Source organism: Anolis sagrei, chromosome 1 (assembly GCF_037176765.1).
Source record: "Anolis sagrei isolate rAnoSag1 chromosome 1, rAnoSag1.mat, whole genome shotgun sequence".
Lineage (NCBI taxonomy): Eukaryota > Metazoa > Chordata > Lepidosauria > Squamata > Dactyloidae > Anolis > Anolis sagrei.
The window spans coordinates 151,876,537-151,903,381 of NC_090021.1; the positions used below are offsets into that span (position 1 = coordinate 151,876,537).

Here is a 26,845-nt window from a genome sequence, read left to right on the forward strand (position 1 = left end):
AACTTCTTGTCCATCTGGCTAGCATGTACCCTCTGTACTCCTGGGTAATGAATCTTCTACCACAAGAACCTTTCTCTTCTGGCTGCAGTTGATGGCTTGCTTCTGTTCTCCTGACTACACCCCTTCACCATCATCAACCTCTAGAACGAACAGGGGTCCTCAAACTAAGGCCCGGGGGCCGGATATGGCTCTCCAAGGTCATTTACCCGGCCCTCGCTCAGGGTCAACCTCAGTCCGAAATTACTTGAAAGCACACAACAACAACAACAACAACAACAATCCTATCTCATCAGCCAAAAGCAGGCCCACACTTCCTACTGAAATACTAATAAGTAGGCCTGTGCGGTTTCGTTCGTTAATTCGTTAATTCGTTAAACATTCGTTAATTTTTGCATATACGAAACGATAACAAAACATATTTCCAAACCCGGCACCCCCCACAGTTTTAACGAGCTTTCGCTCGTTTCGTAAATGGGGCGGGCAGGGGCGAAGGGGCGGCGCGAGCGCGCACCCAGTGAGCCAAGCCCCGCGCCTGCCTGTTGGGCGCGAGCGCGGCTCCCGATTGGCCGGCCCGCGCGCGCTCGCCGTTAGGCTGAGGCCCTCTTTGGCAGGAGCTTCCCCCTCAGCGGCAGCAGCTTCCCCCTCGCCCCTTTGGTGCTCCGTGCTCCTTGTTCCCCAGGCTGGGCGCGGCGGCAGCTTCCCCCTCGCCCTTCTGCTGCTCCGTGGCTAAAAGTTTCCTTCCTCCCCGGGCTGGGCTCCCAAGCCTGGCGCCCAGCTTGGGGAAGAAGGAGGACGGAGGAGCAAAGGGGCGAGGGGGAAGCTGCCACCGCTGAGGCCCCCTTCGCCAGTAGCCTCCTCCTCGCCCTCAGCGGCAGCAGGCTTGGGAGCCCAGCCCCGGGAAGGAAGGGAATTTTTAGCCACGGAGCAGCAGAAGGGCGAGGAGGAGGCTGCTGGCGAAGAGGGCCTCAGCGGCGGCAGCTTCCCCCTCGCCCTTCTGCTGCTCCGTGGCTAAAAGTTTCCTTCCTCCCCGGGCTGGGCTCCCAAGCCTGGCGCCCAGCTTGGGGAAGAAGGAGGACGGAGGAGCAAAGGGGCGAGGGGGAAGCTGCCGCCGCTGAGGCCCCCTTCGCCAGTAGCCTCCTCCTCGCCCTCAGCGGCAGCAGGCTTGGGAGCATTTCCAGAGGGCATTTCCATTTTAAAATATTTTTTTAATATTATTTTAATATTATTCTTAAAAAATACAAAAAATATTCTAAAAATTCGTTAATATTTACAAAATTTTCGTAAATACCGAACTTTTTTTTGGAAAATTTTGTAATTATTTTAAATATTGAAACAAAAAAACACCCCAATTACAAATCGATTTTAGAAACAAATTTTTTCTTGATCAAACAGGCCTACTAATAAGTTTATATTTGTTAAAATTGTTCTTCATTTTAATTATTGTATTGTTTTAAAGTGTTTTTGCACTACAAATAAGAATGTGCAGTGTGCATAGGAACTCATTCATTTTTTTTTCAAATTATAATCCAGCCCTCCAACAGTTTGAGCGATTGTGACCTGGCCCTCTGTTTAAAACGTTTGTGGACCCCTGCTCTAGAAGATGTAGGAGGCAATTGAACCCTAACATAACACAACTTCTTTCTCTCCTTGGAGACTAAGGATATCAGGTTCTTGATCCATAATCCCAGATCTAACCTCTTTCCTTTCTTACCGAGTCTTAGCCAGAGAAATTTCAGCCCGGCCTTTCACAACACAAAAAAAAATGAGATGTGGAACTGAGTACACACTGTAAGGCATGTTTACCAAAGTCAGTACAGTCACCTACCTTTACTCCCAGTGAATTAAAGATACCCATGAAAATGTCGGAAATTGAGATACATCACCTTCCTTATCTCAGCTGCTTCAACCTTCCAAGTTCTACTTTCACCAAAAGCAGTAATTTATCTTTATTATATACAAAATATACATCACATCTCGACACACACTGCATGGAACACATTACACACCTCAGAGCTCCTGTCTGGTCTGCACAGGAAACTCCAAAAGTGACACTACCAATTCTACACATTGCTGTAGTTTTAACCCATGCATTACTGAAACCATACAGTTTAAACTATAAGCAATTTTCACACCAAATAACATTACATACTGACAGAAGAATCCTCACCAACCTACTGGGGACTGTTAAATTATGTTTAGAAGCCAAGACAAGGTTCAGACATGTTTTTCATCTTGACACGAATATTCCTGCCCTTTAGAGGCATGAATAACGTGTGTTATGGGTTTGCTTTTTATTGTAACCTTTGATCATGTTGATGATGGACATTTCTGGCATTTAATCTAACACAACTTTTCCCAATTATGCATTTATTTATAGCTGCATGTTTACATAACTCATAACAGACAACAATTATCACTACTGATAGTGTTATTTTCCTATCACAACATTTCTTTAAGAAACACAAACCTGACCATTGGTTTTTTTAAATGAATCTGCAAAGAGTTAAACAACCTCCTTGGTCCTTATTGCTTTTTTTCTACTCTTCTAGTCATGAATGAGCTATTCATACCTTCTGGAGACTCTTTGTTCAGGATTTTTTTCGTTGTTGTTGAGAGAGTATAAGAACCAAAGCAACCTAAACACAGCAAAGACTTGAATTCTGCATTCTGGGATTCATCACTTCTTGTGAGCTGCACAATAAGGTAACTATTGTAATGGTTATCGGTTTTATACATGGTGGCTGTTGGTATATGTACAGCCATGTACTAATTTCTTCAAAAATTATGACATTGATGTTATATATAATAGAAATTATGTAAAGCCATCATATTTGAATAGCTATTGTGTTGGAGAGCTTTCAGAAATAAACAATGCCAATTGATTTTCATGAGCAGGAATGCATCTCTTCACTAAAACAGTGGCCTGTTGAATGCAGAATAGTGTCAGATGAATCATTCATTTACTGTTTCCAAATTAAATGCTTATTGAATATTTATGAGGTTGTTATCTCCAGTTGCTTCATAGCACAATTCAATTTTCTCAGTGGTTAAAGCATAGAAGTTACTCATAGGGAATAGTTGGACATTAGAAACTGTGCATACATTTAGTTCTTAAAGTCCTTATAATACATTCTATGGATTTTACTCATACACGCATTCATCTGAAGTAATGTTTCTAGTTTTAGTCGTGTAACACTTCGCTGGTTGTGTCTACTTATCTCTTCTTAATATCTTCTTATCTCTCCTAAAGCTCACTCATCCGATCAAAACTAGCTATTTATAAGCTAGGCTCCAAGAGTTGCAAATTCTGAAGTAAAACAAAAAGTTGATAATTGAAGATTACAAACACCCAGAGAAATTAGGGCTTCTGGTTGCCAATCTTTGGATGAACTCTCTTTATCTTCCCCTTTCTTCTCTTGGGATAAGAGAACCTTCCTCTTCCTTATTCAACCTTTTTTCAGAACAAGTATTCTGTAAAAGGGGCTGTGGTGGCACAGCAGGTTAAACCGCTGATTTGCTGAACTTGTTGATTGGAAGGTAGGTGGTTTGAATTCATGGGACTGGGTGAGCGCCTGTTGATAGCCTCAGCTTTTGCCAACCTAGCAGTTTGAAAACATGCAAATGTGAGTAGATAAATAGGTATGCTCCAGCAGGAAGGTAACAGAGCTCCATACAGTCATGCTGGCCACAAGACACCAACTCTTCAGCTTAGAAATGGAGATGGGCACCACCGCCCAGCATCAGAATCGACTAGACTTAACACCTTTACATTTACCTATTCTGTAAATGAAAGATAAAATAAGGAAAAACTGGGTCTAGTTTGTTGATAATTTTGATACTCACCTCGAAGTCAGGTAGGGAGATTAGAGCTAACCAGAAGCTTGCTTGTCCAATTTGTCGTTATCTCTTTGGGAAGCTACTTGTCCCTTGGGGCTGAAGGGACCAGGGAGAAAAAAAGAAATTAAATATTTGATGTTTTATCATCCTTGTGGGAGGCTTCTCTCATGTCCCCGCATGAGGAGCTGGAGCTGATAGAGGGAGCTCATCTGCCTCTCCCCGGATTTGAACCTGCGACCTGTCGGTCTTCAGTCCTGCCAGCACAGGGCTTTAACCCACTGCGCCCTATTCTGTAAACAAGAGATAATATAAGGAAAAACTGGGTCTAGTTTCTTGATAATTCTGACATTCTCCTCGAAGTTAGGTAGGGAGATTAGAGCTAATAAGAAGCTTGCTTGTCCAATTTGTCATTATCGCTTTGGGAAGCTCCTTGTCCCATGGGGCTGAAGGGGGATTGACCGGGTTGGGGGGGGGGAGAGAAATGAAATAGTAATCAGCTCACTGGTGTAAGCCAGGAGCACAAGGAGGAACTCTGGAGCCAAACTCTGAACTCTTACTCTCCAGTTTGAATTGGCCAAAGCAAGGATGAGGCATTGCAATTTCTCTTTCTTGAATCTCATGTTTAGTGGTTGGTGGTTGTCATTGTCATCTTCTGACCATTTGATCATAGGTTTACTTTTTAAAACATGCCACCACTACACAGCTTGTGATCTAAGTAAGAGAAGGAGCTTGCCTTGCCATTTTGGGATCACATGCCCACATCTAAAGAGCCCCATCTCAGCCAGGATGCATTGTTTCTTATGACTGTTTTTGTCATAAGAAACACATATTGACACAGCAATATTTCATGCCATGTATTACATTGGCAGATGATGCAATACAACTGCCCAACACAGAGCAAGCATATTTCCATTCCCACAAGTTTTTTCACATGAACATACAAGGACATTTTTTGGTTCCATCTGACAAACGTATGCCATGATTTTTTGAGCCATAGATTAACTTTGTGGCTTTTGTAGGGAACTATTTTCACCCCTTCAGCTTTAAAGAATTCCTGTGCATTGTGGGCATCTGTGAGATGTTGGGTTTCTTGAGCCTTTTTTCTCTACCAGATGTTCTTCAGTTCTCTGGTCCTTCTTCAGCTTTTGTACTTTTTCTTAGAAGCACAGTTGGTGTTGAGGGGGCTAGAGCTAGAAAAGTAGAAAATTAGTAGTCAAAATAAAGTTCTCACTTGTGCTGTGGAACAGAAGGGAGTGAGGAACCAAAAGGAAGGGAGTGTTCAAGCCTAAGAAAAGTTCAACCGAATAACACACAAGTGAAAGAAGAAAAACAATTGCTGGAGCATCACTGATAAAAGAGGTGCCGAAGGAAGAGAAAAGATGAGACAACGTTCAGAAAAAAAGCTTGTGTGTACATGCTCAAAGTATGCACAATGTTTTGGCTATAAAGCTAAGCTGCACCCCATTTTTGGTGTAGCAATTTCCTTTTGTTGATCTACCCAACAGGATGATTTGGCCAAATAAACCTGTCAAATGATTTCTTTGCTCCTAGTGCCTGATTTTTGGGCTTTGGAGTCCGTATTTGAGGATGATCTTTATGGCCACCATGGATCAAATTAACCTGTGCCCTGTCCAGCAGTCATCAGCACTTGTCATGGCTCTTGTAAGAAATGCATTGTGGTGGTCTCCAGCACATACAATTATGTATTATTTATTTATTATTTATTTTAAACATTTTTATACCGCCCTTCTCACCCACAGGGGACTCAGGGCAGAGCACAACATATATACGGCAAACATTAAATGCCAGGACATAAAACCATAAATATATGCAAACATTAAAATCACTTATATCCATTTTAAAATCAATTATATAGTATTTGAGGTGCCAATGCTTCCATTATGTTTTAATCTTATTTTTCTGGTGAAAGAATGTGTTAGTGATGACCAGGTTGTATTCTCACATTTAGTCAAAAGGAAGATGCCATTTGGGTTGCTGTTTCCAACACTTTCTTTCTCTATAGCCCCTTGTCAGAGGTTGAAATCTCACCCAACTCTTGTATTAGATTCATCCGGGAGGATAATTTTATCCTCCTTAGGCATCTCAAATAGTATAGTATTCTACTGATAATATAATTTTCCTTGAAGTCTTGATATATAATATGTAGTTTGCTGTAGTCTTATGTTGTTTACCAATAGTTGTATTGCTATGCACCTTTAACAAAGGTATAAATTGATAATGGGAATCCTATTGGATTCTGAAGCTAATTGCTCAGTAGAGACTGGTTTAGTATATCCCATTCACTAGACACTCGAAGATAACAAATGAGCTCTAGGTTTGGTTTAAGAACAGCTGGTTACCTAAGGTCTTTCTTGTATGAAAGGGAAAAGATGGGAATTTGGCAATGTTTATATTACTTGACCAATGAAGAAAAATATTGCAGTGATTGTAATGGACAGGACCTTTGGATAAATGAGAATTATGTGTGCAAAATGTCTGAATGTACAACCCATAAATCTTGTAACTTTACTTATGTTGTCAGATCTAACAATAACTTGCTATGGTGGCCTGTACCTATACTTCATAAATACTGTGTTCCATTGCATACTAGTTGCCATCATGAAATAATCGCAAAAATGATATTTTTGCTTTCCTTGCATTATTGAGTTGCTGTGAGTTTTCTGGGCTGTATGGCCATGTTCCAGAAGCATTATTTCCTGATGTTTCGCTCGCATCTATGGTAGGCATGCTCAGAAGTTGAGGGGTCGACAACACATAGTCACATTATTGATTCAGCAAGGGTGCTTCACTCACTTGCTTGCTTATCCACCCACTCACCCACCCACCCACTTTCTGGCATGGTGGTTCATTCACTACCTTTTCCCTTTCAGTCACAGTGCCCACATGAAGTGCCATGCCTGAAAGCTGAGTGAAGAAGTGGACGAGTGAAGCAGCATTTCATTCACCCCCTCCCTCACTCACTGACCCATATGCCCAACTTCACTGTGTAAATTACTGTGCAGGCGGGTGAGCAGGAAGGTGAAAGAGTAAATGAAGTGTTGCTTCGCTCACCCTCACCTTCACTTGCATTTCAGACATAATGTTTCATTCACTCCCATTCAACTCATCCACATGTCAGCTGTAACAGAAAGGTGAGTAGGAGAGCGGAAGAGTGAGGTGATGCTTGGTTTACTCCCTCACTCACTTGCCCACCTGCTCACCATTCAGGCACAGCACTTCAGGCAGCTGAGTCTGAAAGCTGACTGCCGTACACCCATTTTTTTTCATCATGTAATAGCCGCACACTCCTTTTTTCTGTCAAAAGATAAAGGGATCAAAAGTGTGACTCCTTCACTCACTTGCCCACCTGCTCGCCATTCAGGCACAGCACTTCAGGCAGCTGAGTCTGAAAGCTGACTGCCATGCACCCAATTTTTTTCATCATGTAATAGTCGCACACTCCTTTTTTCTGTCAAAAGATAAAGGGATAAAAAGTGTGACTATTATGTGGTGAAATATAGTAATGCTATTCTACCTCAAGTTGACAGCAAAGGCCTGCAACTGACACATGGTGATATCTTTCTATGCTACCATGTTTGCTGCTGTTGGGACATATGTTCCAAATAGTATCCTTCAATGTATGAAGTTCAACATAGACAAAACATCAGAAGCCATAAGAAGATTTTAAGCCATTTCTAGTTGATTTCACAAAAAGCTATCCATAGAGCATAGAGATGTGTGCCATTTCTTCAAGAAACTAAAGAAGGAGTGACCATATTTGGAGAAGAGAAGGGCCAAGACTATGGTTTGAGTGATATATATTTACTTCATGGTTGGCTAAAACTATGCAAACATTTTGGAATCTAAACCTCCACACAGAAAAGATATGTCAGATTTCAGTAAGTAAACTGCATAGACTGCAAATGTAAACAGATATCTTTATGCCTTTTGCTTTCAGAGATGGGCTTGTTCATTGTCTTGCTGTGTCTTCCTACTGTACTGCAACTATTTCCTGGATGTGTAAGTTTCTAAAATTTGCAAAGAGTGTTGGAAATCCTGGCTTATATTGAACTGCTATTAAAATCAATGGGACATAAATTATTCCAGGGGTTTTTGATGAGAATTCACCACCCCTTCCTTCCTTCCCCATCCCCGGTCTTCCTCTGACCCTGACATGGTGGTGGCAGTGGTGACTGCTGCAAAGGTTGAATTCCTTCTGGGCTGCATCCCTCCCCACCCTGCCCTGCCCCACCCCACCCCACCCTGCCTCATCCCGCCGCACTCCACCCTGCCCCAATTTTTTTCATCATATAATAGTCGCACAGGGGAGGAAAGATGGGGATTTCTTCAAACGCCTCTCCATCAAGACATTTTTAGATAGTCATTTTGATGGCACCCTATGTGATGTTGTCACTTAATGTGGTGCACACCCTCCGCCACGCCTTTAGTGATGACATTGCTAAAATCAATCAAAAAATTGTTTGTATTCATATCAAGAAATACAAGTGGAAACAATCTATCTCCTGTCACTTTAGATGCATACAGCAGAATCAACCCCCGTCGCTGATCAAATAGTCATTGTTAACAAGCACAACAGCCTGCGTAGAAGCGTCAGCCCAACTGCTAGTAACATGCTAAAAATGGTAAGTAAAAAAAAAAATTCAGTGGTACATTCAGTGGCCCTTCTTTTGGTTACAATGAGTACCCTTGGCAGCTGAAGTTTTCACATAGATTAACTGCATTGAAGTTGATTATATGAGTCTATACTGCCATATAATCAGTTCAATACAGTTAATCTGCATTTTAAAACTACATTATGTAGCAATGTAGATTCAGCCTGAGTTATACAGCAAAGGGTTAATTTGCATTTGTGGATCAGCCTCCTCAGATCACTTGTATTAAGGATTGTAAACCACCATATTTCATCATATAATAGTTGCACCCACATTTTTGTGGTCCCTTAATGTTTTTTTTTCTTTTCCTCACATATCGTATATACTCAAATATAAGCCGACCTGAATATAAGCCGATGCACCTAATTTTACCACAAAAAACTGGGGAAAACGTATTAAGGAGATATGATAGCCTTGTATAAATATGTGAGAGGAAGCCACAGAGAGGAGGGAGCAAGCTTGTTTTCTGCTTCCTTGGAGACTAGGATGCGGAACAATGGCTTCAAAGTACACAAAAGGAGATTCCATTTGAACATTCGGAAGAACTTCCTGACTGTGAGAGCCGTTCAGCAGTGGAACTCTCTGCCCCAGAGTGTGGTGGAGGCTCCTTCTTTGGAAGCTTTTAAACAGGGGCTGGATGACCATCTGTCAGGTGTGATTTAAATGCAATATTCCTGCTTCTTGGTAGGGGGTTGGACTGGATGGCCCATGAGGTCTCTTCCAACTCTTTGATTCTATGATTCTATGACTCGAGTATAAGCCGAGGTGGGAAATGCAGCAGCTACTGGTGAATTTCAAAATAAAAATAGATATCAATAAAATTACATGAATTGGCATCAGTAGGTGAAATGTTTACATAAAATATTTAATATTTACATAAAACAGTAATTTAAGATAAGACTGTCCAACTCTGATTAAACCATTATTCTAACCTTCTTCAACGTAAATGTGCTTACGTATCCTTCCAATAATAGTAAAGAAAAGAAAATAATAAATGTAACAATAATAATAGAGTAAAATAATGGAAATGTAATAATAGTAATAAAAAGGGTAAAATAATGAATATAGCAGTAAACAATTATAAAGTAAGAAAAATAATGTAATAATAATAGAGTAAAATAATAATAATAATAATAATAATAGAATAAATAATAAATGTAATAATAATAATAATAATAATAATAACAGAGTAAAATAATAAATAACCTTGACTCGAGTATAAGCCGAGGGGGACATTTTCAGCCTGAAAAAAAGGCTGAAAAACTAGACTTATACTCGAGTATATACAGTAATTGTCACAGGTGTTTTTAAAACCGAGAAACTCCCTTTTCCCTTCACAGTTTAAATCAGATATGGGCAAACCCAGAACCCCGGTTCTGGGTTTGTGGCCCCTTGGGCTTTTTTTCTCAGGCCCTCCTCTCTCTCACCATCCTATCCTTCCCTCTTTCCTTCCTCCTTTCCACCCTTTTGTCCTTTTTTCCTTCCCTCTTTCCTCTGTCCTCCCTTCTCTCTCTTTCTCTTTCTCCTTCCTTCCCTTTTGTCTTTCCTTCCTTCCCTCTCTCCCTCTTCCCCCTCCCTTCCCTTCCACCCTTCTCTTCCTCCCTTTCTTTCTTCCTTGCTTCTCTTTTTCCTTCTGCCTTTCCTCCTGGGGGATGTTTAGCTGGAAGAAGAGAAGGTAGAAAGGGAACATGGGAACCATTTAAAAGGGTGTCCCATTGAGGAGGAGGAGGGGAAAAACTGACTTTCTGCTCCTCTAGAGACCAGGGCACAAGGGAGCAATGGGTTCAAATGGCAGAAAAAGAGATTAGGAAGAACTTCCTGAAAATAAGAGCTGTTGGAGAGTGGCCTAGGCTGCCTGGGAGTGTGGTGGAGTCTCCTTCTCTGGAGGCTTTTCTGCAGAGGCTATCTATTGGGAGTGATTTGATTGTGCCTTTCTGCATGGCAGAGGGTTTGACTGGGTAGCCCTTGAAGGTCTCTCTTCCAGCTCTAGAATTCTATATAATAATAATTATTATATTTATTTGTTACCCCGCCACCATCTCCCCAATGGGGACTTGGAGCGGCTTACATGAGGCCAAGCCCAAATGACAATTACAATAAAGAAAAACCAAAAACACAAACCAAAAACGCGAACAATAAACAATAACATCATAGTTATATAAAACACACGAATACATAACAATATGAAAAATAAAGAATATGCACAGGCACAATAATAATGGCCGGGCAATATGTAGTAATCAAAAGGACAAACTGATTAAAACTAATTAAAAAGTTGGGCGAGATAAAAGAGGGAAGCAGGTAATTTACAGAGGAGGGCTCGATCCAGCGGGAGTTGTAGAATCAAGCTTTCCCACGTATACTCCAATGATAGAACTTTGAGGCAGAGCAATCATGTGGGATTATATACCTACTCATCAAAGGCGCAGCGGAAGAGACAGGTTTTAAGGTTCTTTTTAAAGGCCTCTAGAGAAGGGGCTTTCCTAATTTCTCCAGGCAGTGAGTTCCAGAGTCGGGGAGCCACAGCAGAAAAGGCTCTCTCCCTTGCACTGGGATTGTGGTGCAGCTGGCTGAGTGTCAGCTGCATTAAGATCACTCTGACCAAAGGGTCATGAGTTCGAAGCCAGCCCGAGTTGGAGTGGGTTTCCAACCATTGTGTAGCCCGCTGTCGACCTTTGCAACCCGAAAGACAGTTGCATCTGTCAAGTAGGAAAATAAGGTACCACCTTAAAATGTGAGGAGGCTAAAATTAACTAATTTATGAGGCCATAAAGAAGCACTCCAGTGGGGAAGCATGCGAGGAATGTGGAGGTACTTCATCAGCGTTGCAGATGGACTATGAAGGGTGACAGCTCCCCTGGCGGCCAGAAAAAGTTAAAAAATAGCCTCTGTGTAAGTCTGTATATGTCTGTGCGTCAAAATTGGCATTGAATGTTTGCCATATATGTGTACACTGTAATCCGCCGAGTCCCCTGCGGGGTGAGAAGGGTGGAATATAAAAGCTGTAAATAAATAATAAATAAATTGTATTCACTAGGCGAGCTTGAGAGACCGGCAGGGGCCAGAGAAGGGCCTCCCCGGAGGATCAGAGGGCCCGAGATGGTTCATGGCGGGAGATATGGTCACAAAGGTAGACGGGTCCCAAACCGTTTAGGGCTTTGTAGGTGATAACCTGCACCTTGAATTGGGACAGGAAAATAAACTGCAGCCAGTGGAGCTCCTATATCAGTAGACAATATGAGTTCTCATGGATAGACTTATCCTCTCCCGTCCACCATCACATCCTGACCAAGGCCAACCCTTTTCCAAACGTTTACCATTTATCCGTCACTTTCTGCCTCCAAAAGAGAAGAGGAAGGGGAGCAAAGGATGGGGGGGGGACTTGGGGGAGTCCCCCCTCCCAGCCCACCCACCCCACTCTGGCCCATTATCCAGCCAACAAGTTAGAAAGTTTGCCCATACCCAATTTAAATGAATATCAAGCTCTCCCTCATCCTTTTCTCCCTCAAAGACAGTTTTAGCAAACAAAGTTATTGAGTGTGCATCTTGAGTGTAAAACAGGGTGTTTTTATTTTTAGAAAACCCAGAATTTGGTGAACAGAAGGTACCACTTTTATTTCATTGCATAATAGTCGCATCCCCCTTTTCCTATCAAAACTGGGATTAAAAGTGTGACAGTTGTGTGATGAAATACAATATTTTGTTCACTAGATTTCTTAAATCTGCTAAGTATCTGAAACAAATAAAAGCTTTGGACTCTATCAAATCATTGCATTCCAATGGAGACGGAGGCTTGTGTGTCCCAAGTTTGTCATGTGAGAATCTGTATAAGAACTGATCATGTAAATTCAGTTTAAACAAACAAGTTTGATGAGCTTGATGAGAAACAATCATAATTATGGGGTGGAGACTTGTCAAAACACAGTGATACATTTCCTCCAATCTTGTCTTCGTATCCCTTTTGACAGATAATGTCAATGTTCTTGCTTACTTTTATTTGTTCTCTGTGTTGCTCTCTTCAAAAGAATTTCCCACACAAGCTTTGCCTTCCTTGTCTAGGCATGTACAGGGAATGAATAGAGACTTCTCAAAGGCACAACTACGAAAAGCTGAGATGACATCTATTTACCAGAGAGTGTTCTCATAGCTCAGGTTCACAATACCATGATGTAGTGAAGCCAAAGCTCACTGGTTGAAAGACTGAGACTTTAGATTATAAGAATATTGACATCTGCCATCTACCTCATGCTTACCACTTTATCTGAATTTGCCTTCAGTGCGTACCATAATTAGAAAAAGGAACTGTTTTGTGAGCTTTCCCAATCCTAATATATACTGTATATACTCGAGTATAAGCCTAGTTTTTCAGCCCCTTTTTTAGGCTGAAAAAGCTCTCCTCGGCTTATACTCAAGTCAAGGTTATTTATTATTTTACTCTGTTATTAGTCTTCTTTTTATTTCATGTATTATTTTACTCTCTTTATTATTATTACATTTACAGTATTTTACCCTATTATTATTATTACATTTATTATTTTACACTATTTATTATTATTACATTTATTATTTACACTATTTATGATTATTATTACATTTATTATTTCACTTTATTATTATTGCATTTATTATTTTACTCTATTATTACATTTACTATTCTACTCTATTATTATTGTTATTATTGCATTTCCGTTATTTTACTTTATTATTATTATTATTATTATTATTATTATTTTACTCTATTAATGTTGGAAGCATACGTAAGTACATTTACATTGAAGATATGTAATGATTTAATCAGAGTTGGGCAGTCTTATCTCAAATTATAGTTTTATGTAAATATTAACAAACATTTCACCTCCTGATGCCTCAATTAATGTAATTTTATTGGTGGGTTGTTATAGGTTTTTTCGGGCTCTATGGCCATGTTCTGGAGGCATTCTCTCCTGACGTTTCGCCAGCATCTATGGCAAGTATCCTCAGAGGTAGTGAGGTCTGTTGGAACTAGGAAAAGGGGTTTATATGTCTGTGGAAAGATCACAGATGGGACAAAGGGTGGGACAAAGGAGTCTTGTCTGCTGGAGCTAGGTGTGAATGTTTCAACTGACCACATTGTCCAACCTGGACACAGCATATTATTTGAGAACACAGAAATGCTGGACCACACCAACAACCACCATGTCAGACTACACAGAGAAGCCATTGAAATCCACAAGCATGTGGACAGTTTCAACAGAAAGGAGGAAACCAGGAAAATGAACAAAATCTGGCTACCAGTATTTAAAAAAACTCTAAAATTACAACAGCAAAACAACAGAGGGAAAACAATCAGAGACATCTAATTACCTCTCAACAAAAGATTGCTCCAGGCACTTCCAGGCTACCAAATGCTACTCAAGGTGGTCAATTGAAACATTCACACCTAGCTCCAGCAGACAAGAGTCCTTTGTCCCAACTTGATCATTCCACAGATATATAAACCCATTTTCCTAGTTCCAACAGACCTCACTACCCCTGAGGATGCTTGCCATAGATGCAGGCGAAACGTCAGGAGAGAATGCCTCCAGAACATGGCAATATAGCCCGAAAAAAACCTTCAACAACCCAGTGATTCCAGCCATGAAAGCCTTTGACAATACAATTTTATTGGTATCTATTTTTATTTTGAAATTTACCTGTAGTGGCTGCATTTCTCGAGTCAATATGTTTTCCCAGTTTTTTGTGGTAAAATTAGGTGCCTCGGCTTATATTCGGGTTGGCTTATACTTGGCTTATACTTGAGAATATACGGTAATCTGATGTAGTGGCTTGGTTTTAAATGCATAATTTAAAATGGGTCGCCTGCAGGTTGAGAGGGACGGTATATAAATGTAGTAAATAAATAAATAAACAAAAGACTGGGGATCTCATCACACTAGATAATTAATCCACTTTAAATCCAGAGTCTGCCACCTGCAGAATTCCGGGGTTTGTAGTTTAGTGAGGCTGTTAAAGGCTCCTCCCTAAACTACAAACCCTAGGCAGAAACTGGATTTAAAATGGATTCATTCTCTGATGTGATGAGGTAGTTGGTTATCATGATGTAGATGCAAACAGTCAAACCGTTTTTGAACTTTCTTTGTGTGTACAGCTATGTGAATAAGAAATCTTGAAGTTGTTTCCCAAACCTTGGGTAGCAAGGAACCTTTTGAACTCCATTCATCTGCCCAGGCAAACTTCAAGCATCAGGAAAACAGAAGAGATATTCACGTCAATAGAGCAGGGGAGTCATCAGGCTTCAAATAGTCAAACAATAACCTGTAGGACACAAATTTGAATTACTGCTAAAGCATTCATCCAAAGGGCAAAATTGTTCTGTGAAGTTTTTAATAGTTTTGCAATCATTTTCTTTTATTGAGAAAACCATAACTATCCAAGAACGATTACTCCAATAAAAGTGAGAGATGATTCAGTTTGGCAAAAATCCTGAGGCCTATTCTGTATCTTCGACAATCACTTCTTTGAGTTCTTCCACATTTAATTTTATTAAGCCATTGCATGTATTTGGAAATGAACATCCATGGATCTTGTGATCCTGGAACCAAATCCTACAGTAATAGAACCTGGAGCACAATCAACTACCTCAATCAATCAGTTTCCCCTATCTAACTTTTTATAATTATCTATGCTTTCAAAAAAGACACATGCATATGGGATATATAAAGCATGGTGATGAGATCATGATATGAATAAACATAACAGTTTAAATAATGTACCAGTAAGGCCTTCTCATGGACCACCATGAGAACTTCACACCCCCCCCCCCCCCCCGACTACATGCCTGACTCCAGGAAATAAAGCCCGACTGTTCATTGGAGGGAAGGATAGTAGAAGCCAAGATGAAGTACGTTGGCCACATCATGAGAAGAAAGGAAAGCTTAGAGAAGACAATGATGCTGGGGAAAAAGGAAGGAAAAAGGAAGAGGGGTCGACCATGGGCAAGATGGATGGATGGCATCCTTGAAGTGACTGACTTGACCTTGAAGGAGCTGGGGGTGGTGACGGCCGACAGGGAGCTCTGGCATGGGCTGGTCCATGAAGTCACGAAGAGTCGGAAACGACTGAATGAATGAATGAACAGCAACAAAACTCTTTTGACTCATGGAGCAATGGTCCATAAAATAATTTGTTTGAGAAAAATATTATCTAATTAATATTTTTTACAAAAAAAGTACAGTGTTTAGATCCAGGATTTTAATATGTCCCCCCTCCCTGCAACTGCCATATAATTCAGTCGCAGGATACAGTTTAACTACAATGAGCCGGACTATTTGAGTCTACACTGCCATATAATGCAGTTAAACTGCATTCTGAAACTGTGTTATATGGTAGTGTAAATGGAGCCCCAGTTTTTGAAGGAAGTTGAAACTGACAATGAGGTAGAGCAGTTTTACCATCTGAATATTTGCATTATGTATTCTCAAGAGTTTGTTGGGGTTTCCTTCTCTCTTTTTCCATATAGGAATGGAATGATAAAGCAGCTGTGAATGCGAAAAAGTGGGCAGACAAATGTACACAAGAGCACAGCCCACCAGCAGAGAGAACGGTTGGTGAGTACAATTATAAGTACAGTAGAGTCTCGCTTATCCAACATTTTGTATTATCCAACGCGCCTTGGCTGCTTCTGGCTTGGAAGAATAAAAACTCTTCCTCAGACAATTGCAATGAGGCTCTTCTCCCTCCCTCTCTCTCGTCCTCCCTTCCTCCCTTCCTTCCTTCCTTCCTTCCTTCCTTCCTTCCTTCCTTCCTTCCCTCCTTCCTTCTCTGGCTCCTTCTCTGGCTCCTGTTCTGGACTCCACTTCCCTCCTTTCTGTCTCTCTCCTCCCTGGGGCCTCGCATTCACCCCAAGCAAGGTTTCAGGTAAGTGGCCTCCACACAGGTAAACGGGGAGCGCCACTGAGGCTCCGGAGAGGCCCTGCTCGTGATTCCGCCCGCGTCGCAAGCGCGTTTGGTGGGGACACGAGACAGGGCCTTTTCTGTGGTGGCCCCCCGACTCTGGAACACCCTCCCCAAAGATCTTAGACAGACCCCTACATTGGCAGTCTTTAGAAAGAACTTGAAGACCTGGCTGTTCTGATGTGCCTTTCCAGAATAGGAAATCTCCAATACCAAGTCCCAGAAGCACTTTATTAGAATTAAGATTGCCGCACACTGCACACTGTACTTACCCTATAATCCTTATATACCACCTGTCACATCAGCACTTTCAATCCTGTACCCATTACTCTGGCCCAGCCCAGTTTTATTGTGTCTTAGTGTATTGTTTATTGCTTGTTGTTTATATTGCTTTAATTGTTTTTAATTTGCTTTAGGTTTTGTACTGTTATGTTGTGTTTTGAGGCCTTGGCCTTTGTAAGCCGCATCGAGTCCTTCGGGAGATGCTAGCGGGGTACAAATAAAGAAGATAATAATAATAATAATAATAATAATACCTGCTGCCCTGGCTGCTCTGCGGGTCTTACTCTCTGGCGCTCTTGACCTCGGCGCCCATCTTCACACCCCTCCGTGCAGTCCCGGCCCATCTCTCTCTCTTTCTCTCTCTCTCTCTCTCTTTCTGTTTCTCTAGCAGTGGAAATGTTTGCTTTATGGAAGAAAAAAGAAAGAAAGTGAGCAGGCATTGAAGGCGACCGGCAAGGAATTGGGGGTTGCGTTCAGGAGGAGCCTGGGGTGATGTCAAGAGCCCCTCCCCCTCCCTCTTGCCTTTTCTCAAATTTAATATGTTTTTCTTTAATTCCTCCATATTATCTGACATTTTCATTTATCCAACGTACTACTGTCCCGTTTATGTCGGATAAGTGAGACTTTACTGTAATCACAATATGAATATAGTTGGCAAGACTTCCACACATAGGTAGTATTTGGATAATACCAACAATGAATTTTGGTTCTTAAGACAGCAGCAATAATAATACTGGTGATGGCTCATTGTTGGAAGATGGAGGGCAGGTGCTGTACTGGAATAACCCCTCTGCACTAGTTGCAAACCACTTAACAGAAGTAATAGTAGTAATTTATTTATTTATTTATTTATTGTGTCAGGAGCGAACCAAAACAGTTGTATTGCATCAAAAACAAACAAACAAAACACAAAGTTTGCAGGCTTGGTATTCTATTAAGTGTCCTTTGACCAGTAGCTGGCCACTTGGAGTGCCCATGGTGTTGCTACAAAGAAGGTCCTCCATTGTGCACATGGCAGGGCTCAGCTTGCATTGCAGCAGGTGGTCAGTGGTTTGCTCTTCTCCACACTCGCATGTCGTGGATTCCACTTTGTAGCCCCATTTCTTAAGGTTGGCTTTGCATCTCATGGTGCCAGAGTGCAGTCTGTTCCACGCCTTCCAAGTCCCCTAGTTTTCAGTGTGCCCAGGAGGGAGTCTCTCATTTGGTATCAGCCATTGATTGAGATTCTGGGTTTGAGACACTTTTGGACTCTCGCTTGCTGATGTGTTCCAGCGAGTGTCTCTGTAGATCTTAGAAAACTATTTCTTGATTTCCGGCATTGGCGTGCTGGCTGATACACAAACAGGGGATGAGCTGGAGATGTCACTGCCTTGGTCCTTTCACTATTGGCTGCTACTTCCTGGCGGATGTCAGTGGTGCAATACCGGCTAAACAGTGTAATTTCTCCAGTGGTGTAGGGCGCAGACACCCCATGATAATGTGGCATGTCTCATTAAGACCCATATCCACTGTTTTAGCATGTTGAGATGTGTTCCACACTAGGCATGCATACTCAGCAGCAGCAGGCCCGTAGCCAGGATTTTGATTTGGGGGGGGAGGGGGCTGAGTCTGAGTGAAAGAGGGTCTACCCTAGCAAACCTTCTGTATCGTTACCCCAATACCCCTATGCATATGGGATATATTGAGTATGGTGATCAGATCATGATATGAATAAACATAACAGTTTAAATAATGCACCAGTAAGGCTTTTTTGCAAACCATCATGAGAATTTCGGGGGGGGGGGGGCTGAAGCCCCTCAAGCCCCCCCCCCTTCCCCTGGCTACATGCCTGCTCAGCAGCAGAGTAGCATAGCACAAGGGCAGATATCTTCACTGTGTCTGGTTGTGATCCCCAGGTTTTGCCAGTCAGCTTTCGTATGATATTGTTTCTAGTGCCCACTTTTTGCTTGATATTCAGGCAGTGCTTCTTGTAAGTCAGAGCACGGTCTAGGGAAACTCCCAGGTATTTGGGTGTGCTGCAATGCTCCAGTGGGATTCCTAATGGGATTAGTAGTAATAGTAGGAGTATATTGCTTGCCTTACTTAATGCGGGGAAGAAGAGATTAAGATATGCAACAAACAGACACATAATACAGTTAAAAACGTACACACCAATTAGGAATATATAATCAGTAGAAAGCACATGAGTTAAAAAGCATACATATTAAAACTATCCATTCATGATATAAAAACTTGTAGTTTGAAAATGATCTGGATAGGCCTGCCAGATTTCTAAGTAATTTGGTGTTGTATAATTTGCACTCATACGCAAACAATTAAAATATTACCCAAAAAAATCAGCCTTGCTTAAAGGATCCTTCTACAGAAAGGGAAAATTGAGTAAATACTTTAGAGGTTAAATCAAAATCCTCATGCATCTAAACATGAGGATTTTGATTTAACCTCTAAAGGTTAAATTATCAAAGGGTTGTCCAGCTAACTTGGGGGGAAAGGTGGAATTCTTTAGGTTGGGTTGGAATGATCACAATATTGTTCTTACTAGAAAACATTCCTTTTGTGCAGAATTGAGCGCAGACCGCATTTACTCAATGTTTGTTTTCTTCTAGATGGAATACAATGTGGTGAAAATCTGTTCATGTCAATGGAGGCTACTTCCTGGGATGTCGTTATTCAGGCCTTTTATGATGAGGGGAAAGATTTCAAGTATGGCACTGGACCAACAAGCCCAAATGCCGCAACTGGACCTTTCACTCAGGTAGCCCAATTCTCATTATATATCTTCTATCAAATGTGTGTTCAACTAGAAAATCCATACAACTCATAAAGGAACTGATAGAAAACATACTGTATATATTTGAGTATAAGCCTAGTTTTTCAGTCCTCTTTTTAGGCTGAAAAGGTCTCCCCTGGCTTATACTCGAGTCAATATTATTTATTATTTTACTTTGTTGTTGTTATTAGTATTACTACATTTATTGTTTTATTGTTATTATTACATTTATTATTTTACTCTATTATTGTTATTGTTAGATTTATTATTTTACTGTATTGTTTTTATTACGTTTATTATTTTACTCTATTATTATTTTACTCGATTTATTATTATTAGAGGACATGTAAGCATATTTACATTGAAGAAGGTTAGAATAATGGTTCAATCAGAGTTGGACAGTCTTATCTTGAATTACAGTTTTATGTAAATGTGCTGTCGCATGCTGGGCCTGTGCATAAGACTGTAGACAGGACATAAATTCTGTGTGCCCAATGGGACGCTGGGGCTGCCTCAGATTAAAGGCCTTTGGATTTCCTTAAACAGAGTCTTTAGATTGCTTAAAGGTTCAACAAAGTTCTTTATTAATGAAAACAAACAGGTACTTTAAGGCTTTCTTAACAGTCTATTGGCTCTCTCTCAATCTTGTCCACGGGGAACAAGCACTATCTTCATAACTGTATACTAACTAATGGGGAAATCCTTAACTTCTAATCTGGGCAGTCTGTCTTTGCCTCTGATGGCGTGGAGCCCCTACACCAACTGCTTCTGGCTTCCGCGAGTGACCCTTACCAAGCAGAGCTTTGTAGACCTCCAGGGGAAAAGGAGTTCAGGTTTCAGTGATGGTTGACTGAAGTCCCTCCGCAAAGGAGCTGTAAGGCTGTATGATCCTAGGCCAAGCTGTGGGCTGTATAACCCCAGCCAAGCTGTAGAAGACAAAGCTTTCTACAGGAGCTCTTGGTATTATGTCCTGCATGAAAGGCTTCTCTGTGTGGACTGAACCCAAACTGGCTCCTATTCCCTCCAAAAACCCCAAAACGGGGCGGGACCAGGGAACCTAACTAAAATTGACAGGTGGCTTGCCCTATGATTGCAGCCAAAAGAAGCCACCCATCTGCAGAGTCCCTGAAACTTAGGACTACAACAAACATTCAATGCATAGCAAACAAAATAGGAGCTCCTGGTACAGTTGTACCTGCACAGTAAATATTCAAAAACATTTAACCTACTGATGCCTAAATTAATATAATTTTATTGGTATCTATTTTTATTTTGAAATTGACCCGTAAATGCTGCATTTCCCACCCTTGGCTTATACTCTAGTCAATATATTTTTCCAGTTTTTTGTGGTAAAATTAGGTGCCTCGGCTTATATTCGGGTCAGCTTATACTCGAGTATATACGGTATGTGAGTATGGTGGTATTTTAAAATTATATTATGGAGGTAAACATAGAATCATAGAATAACAGAGTTGGTAGATTTAGTCCAATCCATGCAGGAAAAGCATAATCAGCGCACTGAGAGTTGGCCATCCAGCCTTTGTTAAAAGCCTCCAAGGAAGAAGCTTCCACCACACTCCAAGGCAGAGAGTTCCACTGCTGAACAGCTCTTACGTTCAGGAGTTTTTCCTAATTTTCAAACGCTATCTCCTTCCTGTAATTTGAACCCAGTGCTCTGAGTCCTAGTTTCCAGGACAGCAGAATACATGAGTTATATATTTTTAGAACCATCTGCCATCTTTTCAAGCCTAGTCAGATGCTGGCTCTACTGCTGCTTGGGTTGAAAGGAAATCTGAAACAGTAAGGCCCCATCTACAGTGCCATATAATGTGGCATGGGAAACATCCAAATGACAACCCAGAGGAATTGAAATTTTAAATGCCAATACCTCTCACATTTTGAGCAGTGTAGAAGGGCCCGAAGAGAGTACATTGGGGTCAGTTGGGTTGTTTGGGGACAGATGGGTCCCCATGCACCTTGTTAGATTGTTCCTAGAAGGGCCTTTGCACAATTAAGTCTTGTGCACCAACTGCGACCGTACCTTGGGAAGGCGGATCTGGCCAAGGTGGTCCACACTTTAGTCACCTCTAGACTGGATTACTGCAATGCACTCTACGTGGGGCTGCCCTTGAAAATGGCTCAGAAATTTCAGATGGTCCAGTGGGCGGCAGCCAGGTTATTAACTGGGGCTCCTTACAGGGAGCGGTCATCCCTCCTGTTCAAGGAGCTCCCCTGGCTGCCATTCATCTATCGGACCCAATTCAAGGTGCAGGTTCTTACCTACAAAGTCCTAAATGGTTTGGGACCCGCCTACCTGCGTGACCGCATCTTTGTATACGAACCCACACGATCTCTTTGATCATCTGGAGACGCCCTGCTCTCGATCCCACCAGCATCGCAGGCGCAATTGGTGGGGACGAGAGAGAGGGCCTTTTCGGTGGTGGCCCCTTGACTCTGGAACTCACTCCCTAGGGACATCAGGCAGGCCCCAACTCTGGCAGTCTTTAGGAGGAGCTTGAAGACATGGTTGTTCCAGTGTGCCTTCCCAGAATAATGATCCCATAGCACTTTGTCCTCCGAAGCACTTTACATTTTAAGTCTGCTTGTATGTTTCCACAAAGGCCACTACCACCTTTTCACCCATGCTCCAGCATTATTTTCAATTTTAATTTTACATTTGGCCTTCCCACAGTTTTAATTGTTGTTGTCTTATTGTTAATGTTGCATATCTTATTGTCCATGCTTTTTTATTTTAATTGCTTGTATTGTTGCTATTATTGTGTGTATTGTTGTATTTGGGCTCGGCCTCATGTAAGCTGCACCGAGTCCTTGGGGAGATGGTAGCGGGGTACAAATAAAGTGTTGTTATTATTATTATTATTATTATTATTATTATTATTATTATTATTAGAAATATGACACTTTAGTACACAATTCTGGTGCTGGCATATCATTCTGTCTGACATTTCTTTGTTTCACCACTTCCTCCAGGCATTTGTGGAACTAAATACAATAGCAGGGCTCACTGGATCAAAAGTATTTGCATAAAATCTGACTCAGTGTGACGACTCTATTTGGGACTAGTAACAGGATTTAGGCCAATATGTCATTCACATTTTATGGTACAACAAATATCATTTTTTTCTCTGTATGCTTTTATATCTACAGGTAGTTTGGTACAGGTCTTACCAAGTCGGATGCGATTTTGCCTCCTGTCCTAATGGCCATTTTCCGTTCTACTATATTTGCCAATACTGCCCTGCGTATGTATTTTTTATCCAGGATATAATCGTGTTAAAATGTAACTGATTGCAAAGGAAATCAGTATATGTAACAACTGGCATCTCATTAGAGACACAAACAAGTGTAACTCTAACATATGTTTGAGTGTGTGTCCTTTTGCCATGGCCGGTCAAAAGGAAAATAAGTCCTGCAACAGGGGGAAAAGGAGACCTACCATAATTCCATCATAATGGAACTTTATATTTCCTGGTACAAGATCTCAGTCAATGTTTCCAGGTCATTCTCTTGGTGCAAAAAGGATCCTGGGATTATTGTTGATCATAAGTTGAACATGAGCCAAAAGGGTGATGCTGCAGCAAAAAAGTGAATGCTATCTTAGCATTAATTGAAGCATTGCAGTTTCTCAAGTTTCTCCTGGCACGAAAAAAATTGAAGCATTGTTTCCAAGTTGAGGGAAGTAAAAGTAATGTGCTATGCTGGCCTAGCCTTGTCTCGAACATTGCAGTTCATTTCTGGGCACCTCATTTTAAGAAGGATATAGACTTGTTGGAGCAGGTTCAGAGAAGGACAACAAAGATTGGAAGAGGTGGGGAAAACAAAACATATGGGGAATATTTAAAGAAACTGGGCATGTTTAACTGGGTGAAGCGATGATAGAAAAATGGTGAGATTATAATCTTTAAATAATTCAAGCATTATAAATATATAAAGGGAGAGGGAAGGTCTGTTCTCTGCTTCACCAGTGAGTAGGAACAGGTCTAATGGTATTAAGTCACAAGATAGATTTCAATTGAAGCTTAAACGAAACTTAATAATAGTAAGAGTGGTTTGGATGCTAAGGTCTCCTTTTCTGGATGTCTTCAAAAAAAGATGCTTGACTTACTAGGGATGTTTTAGATGATGATCCTGCACTTAACCAGGGGATGGACTAGATCAGTGTTTATTGTTTACTGTTATTGCTTAACGTTTTGATTTGCTTGAAATGTTGTGTGTATTGTTATGCTGTTGTTTTTATTGAGGCCTTGGCCCTTGTAAGCCGCATCGAGTCCTTCGGGAGATGTTAGCGGGGTACAAATAAAGATAATAATAATAATAATAATGTTTCTCCACCTTCCTGATGCAGCAACCCATTAATACAGTTCCTTAGGTTGCGATGACCCCCAACCATAAAATTATTTTCATTGCTACTTCATAACTGTAATTTTGCTACTGTTATGAATCATAATGTAGGGCATATTTTCATCCACTGGACTAAATTTGGCACAAATACCCAATACGTCAAAATTTGAATACTGGTGGAGTTGTGGGGTATTGATTTTGTCATTTGGGAGTTGCAGTTGCTGGGATTTATAGTTCACCTACAATCAAAGAGCATTCTGAACTCCACCAAAAATGGAATTGAACCAAACTTGGCACACAGAACTCCCATGACCAACAGAAAATACTGGAAGGGTTTGATGGGCATTGACCTTGAGTTTTGGAGTTGTAGTTAAGCTACATCCAGAGAGTACAGTAGACTCGAACAATGATATATCTGGACCAAAATTGGCAGGATTACTCAATATGCCCAAAAGTGAACACTGGTGTACTTTGGGGAAAATATACCTTGATATTTGGGAGTTATAGCTGCTGGGATTTATAGTTCACCTACAATCAAAGAACCCCTTGAACCCCACCAATGATAGAATTAGGCCAAGATTCCCACACAGACCCCGCATGCCTTGAAGGGACTCGCTAGCGCAGGCCTCCCTCCAGCCTTGCACACTCTATCTTGCTTGCACATGCGCACCACGCTGACTTGCACCAAGCAGGCATGCTTTTCCCTCCCCACTTACTGTCTCAGAAACAGCCCTCTCCTTGGTTCTTGTGGATTTTTTCGGGCTATATGGCCATGTTCTAGAGGCATTTTCTCCTGACGTTTCGCCTGCATCTATGGCAAGCATCCTCAGAGGTAGTGAGTTCTGTTGGAATTAGGAAAATGGGTTTATATATCTGTGGAATGACTGGGGTGGGGCAAGGAGCTCTTCTCTGCTGGAGCTAGGTGTGAATGTTTTAACTGACCACCATTAGCATTGAAAGGCCTGGCTGAGCCTGGGGGAATCTTTTGTTGAGATTCATTGAGCCCTCTCCTTGGTTAAGAGGCCAACCAATCACAGCAGATGATGTGCAACACATTCCAAAGGTTGGAGGATTTGCTATCTGTTTCCAAAAAGGAAGAGAAGGACAGGCGGAGAAATCTCCAGCCTTGCCAAAGGGGTTCCTTAGACCATCAGAAATATGTTGGCGACCCCTCTGAAACCCCCTCGCGACCCTCCCAGGAACCTGTCCCGCAGGTTGAGAAACGCTGGACTAGATGGTCCACGAGGCCTCTTCCCATGTGTTTAGTAATTTTTCCTAACTGAGAAAATCTTCTAGTGACAAGACCAGTGTTGCTATAAGCATAGATGCATCTACTACCTTCATTTACAGTATGCACGTCTTCATATTTATCATTTCAGCGGAAATATAGAACACTTAATTCCAACGCCATATAAGGCAGGACCACCTTGTGGAGACTGTCCAAATGCATGTGACAATGGACTTTGCAGTAAGTGAAATAAATTTTCATTATAAAAGCAGTTTTTTTAAAAAACAAAACAAAACATAAATGACACCCAACTAGAACACAGATGCAGCATAGCCCATTTACTGTCACCGTGTTGTATTACAAAAGAAGTGAGTGAGGATGGTGGGTTTATGGTTTTAGACTGTACTTCTGAATGTGTCCCTAGGAACACTGGTAAGGGTAGTGTGGTAAGAAACCCCTGAGTCCAGACCTGGGAATTGCACCACTGAATATGCCCAGTCAGTAAAAAAAGAAGAAGAAGAAGCTGTATTTGTGTAGGAGATTCATAGCTATTTGTGAAAATCCCTGGAAACCATTGGTTGGGGGCAACAAATAGATATGCAAAAACAAAACCCAACATCACATAGCATTAACAAACAGGAAGATGGGAGACTGAGAGAGACTTTCCCATTCGGAACCTTCCTTATTTTAAGATGTGTGTTAGACTCCTACTCAGGGGCTGCTCAACCCATTACGCAAAGTAAACATTTGAAGTATAGTTGATTTTGCCCAGGGGCGCTCTTGAGACGCTCTTGGGGGAAAATAGACCTTGATATATGTGAGTTGTAGTTACTGGGATGTATAGTTCACCTACAATCAAAGAGCATTCTGAACTCCACCAATGATGGAATTGAACCAAATATGGCACACAGAACTCCCACGACAAAAAGAAAATATATATCAGTGATTGGTTGGGGGGGGGGGGGAATACTGTTTGCTTACCATTGAAAAATACCTAGGGCCGCCTCTGCTCCTACTGTTTGACTATTTAGTACTTCAATAAGTAAATCTATTTAAACAACAACCTTTTCAGTGATCCCAATTTTTCTATTTTCAAGAATCTTCCAAAAATTAGCTCCCAAATAGCAGTACTTAAGGAAAAGACTCCTTAAAGATTTCCTTCTTGGTTGCATTTCAACTTTTATTAATTTTGATCTCCTTTCATTTTCAGCCAACCCTTGCAAACTTCATGAAAAGTACAGTAACTGTATTGTTTAGCGAAACAACCTGGTTGTAGTTACGGAAATATGATGAAGGAGTGTGCTGCTTCTTGCCTCTGCAAGACAGAAATAAAATAACAAGTACCTTTTCTGCTCCTTGTTGAAGAACTCTGCATTGTCACTAAAATCAGAGTTTCCTGGCAGATCAATTTCAATTGGAAGTTATAAACATATTTTCAAAACTGAAAATTCAAGACTTTGTTTGTTTGTAAGCATGTAATGTTGTCCAACAGAGTTTTCCAAGGGGAAGGGGGAGGGGGGTAGAAATATTAAGGTGTCAGACAAAAACATGTAAAACACATTCCAAGATAGTTCCAATGTATAATAAGTAAATGCTAATGCTGGAAACCTGAAATACAAGATGGGTGGATTACTATGCAATCTCGCAACATCATTGGTGGAATTGCTACTATAGCGTATCATTGATGTATAACATATAGTATTGCCTCCTAACCAGCAAGTGCAGGAATGCCACTCAAAGAGTGAAAAGTCAGCATTGCAA

General features: G+C 41.2%; 1 protein-coding gene across 1 annotated transcript; it reads left to right on the plus strand.

Annotated features, from left to right (window-relative positions):
• Window positions 1–2,574: 2,574 nt before the first annotated feature.
• On the plus strand, window positions 2,575–26,432 carry LOC137097242 (cysteine-rich secretory protein-like). The gene is made up of 8 exons (XM_067469480.1): window positions 2,575–2,703; window positions 7,796–7,857; window positions 8,373–8,480; window positions 16,009–16,096; window positions 19,331–19,479; window positions 22,663–22,757; window positions 25,236–25,324; window positions 26,295–26,432. The coding sequence occupies exons 2-8, from the start codon at window positions 7,798–7,800 to the stop codon at window positions 26,339–26,341; spliced, it is 636 nt and encodes a 211-aa protein (XP_067325581.1). The 5' UTR covers window positions 2,575–2,703; window positions 7,796–7,797; the 3' UTR covers window positions 26,342–26,432.
• Window positions 26,433–26,845: the final 413 nt, after the last annotated feature.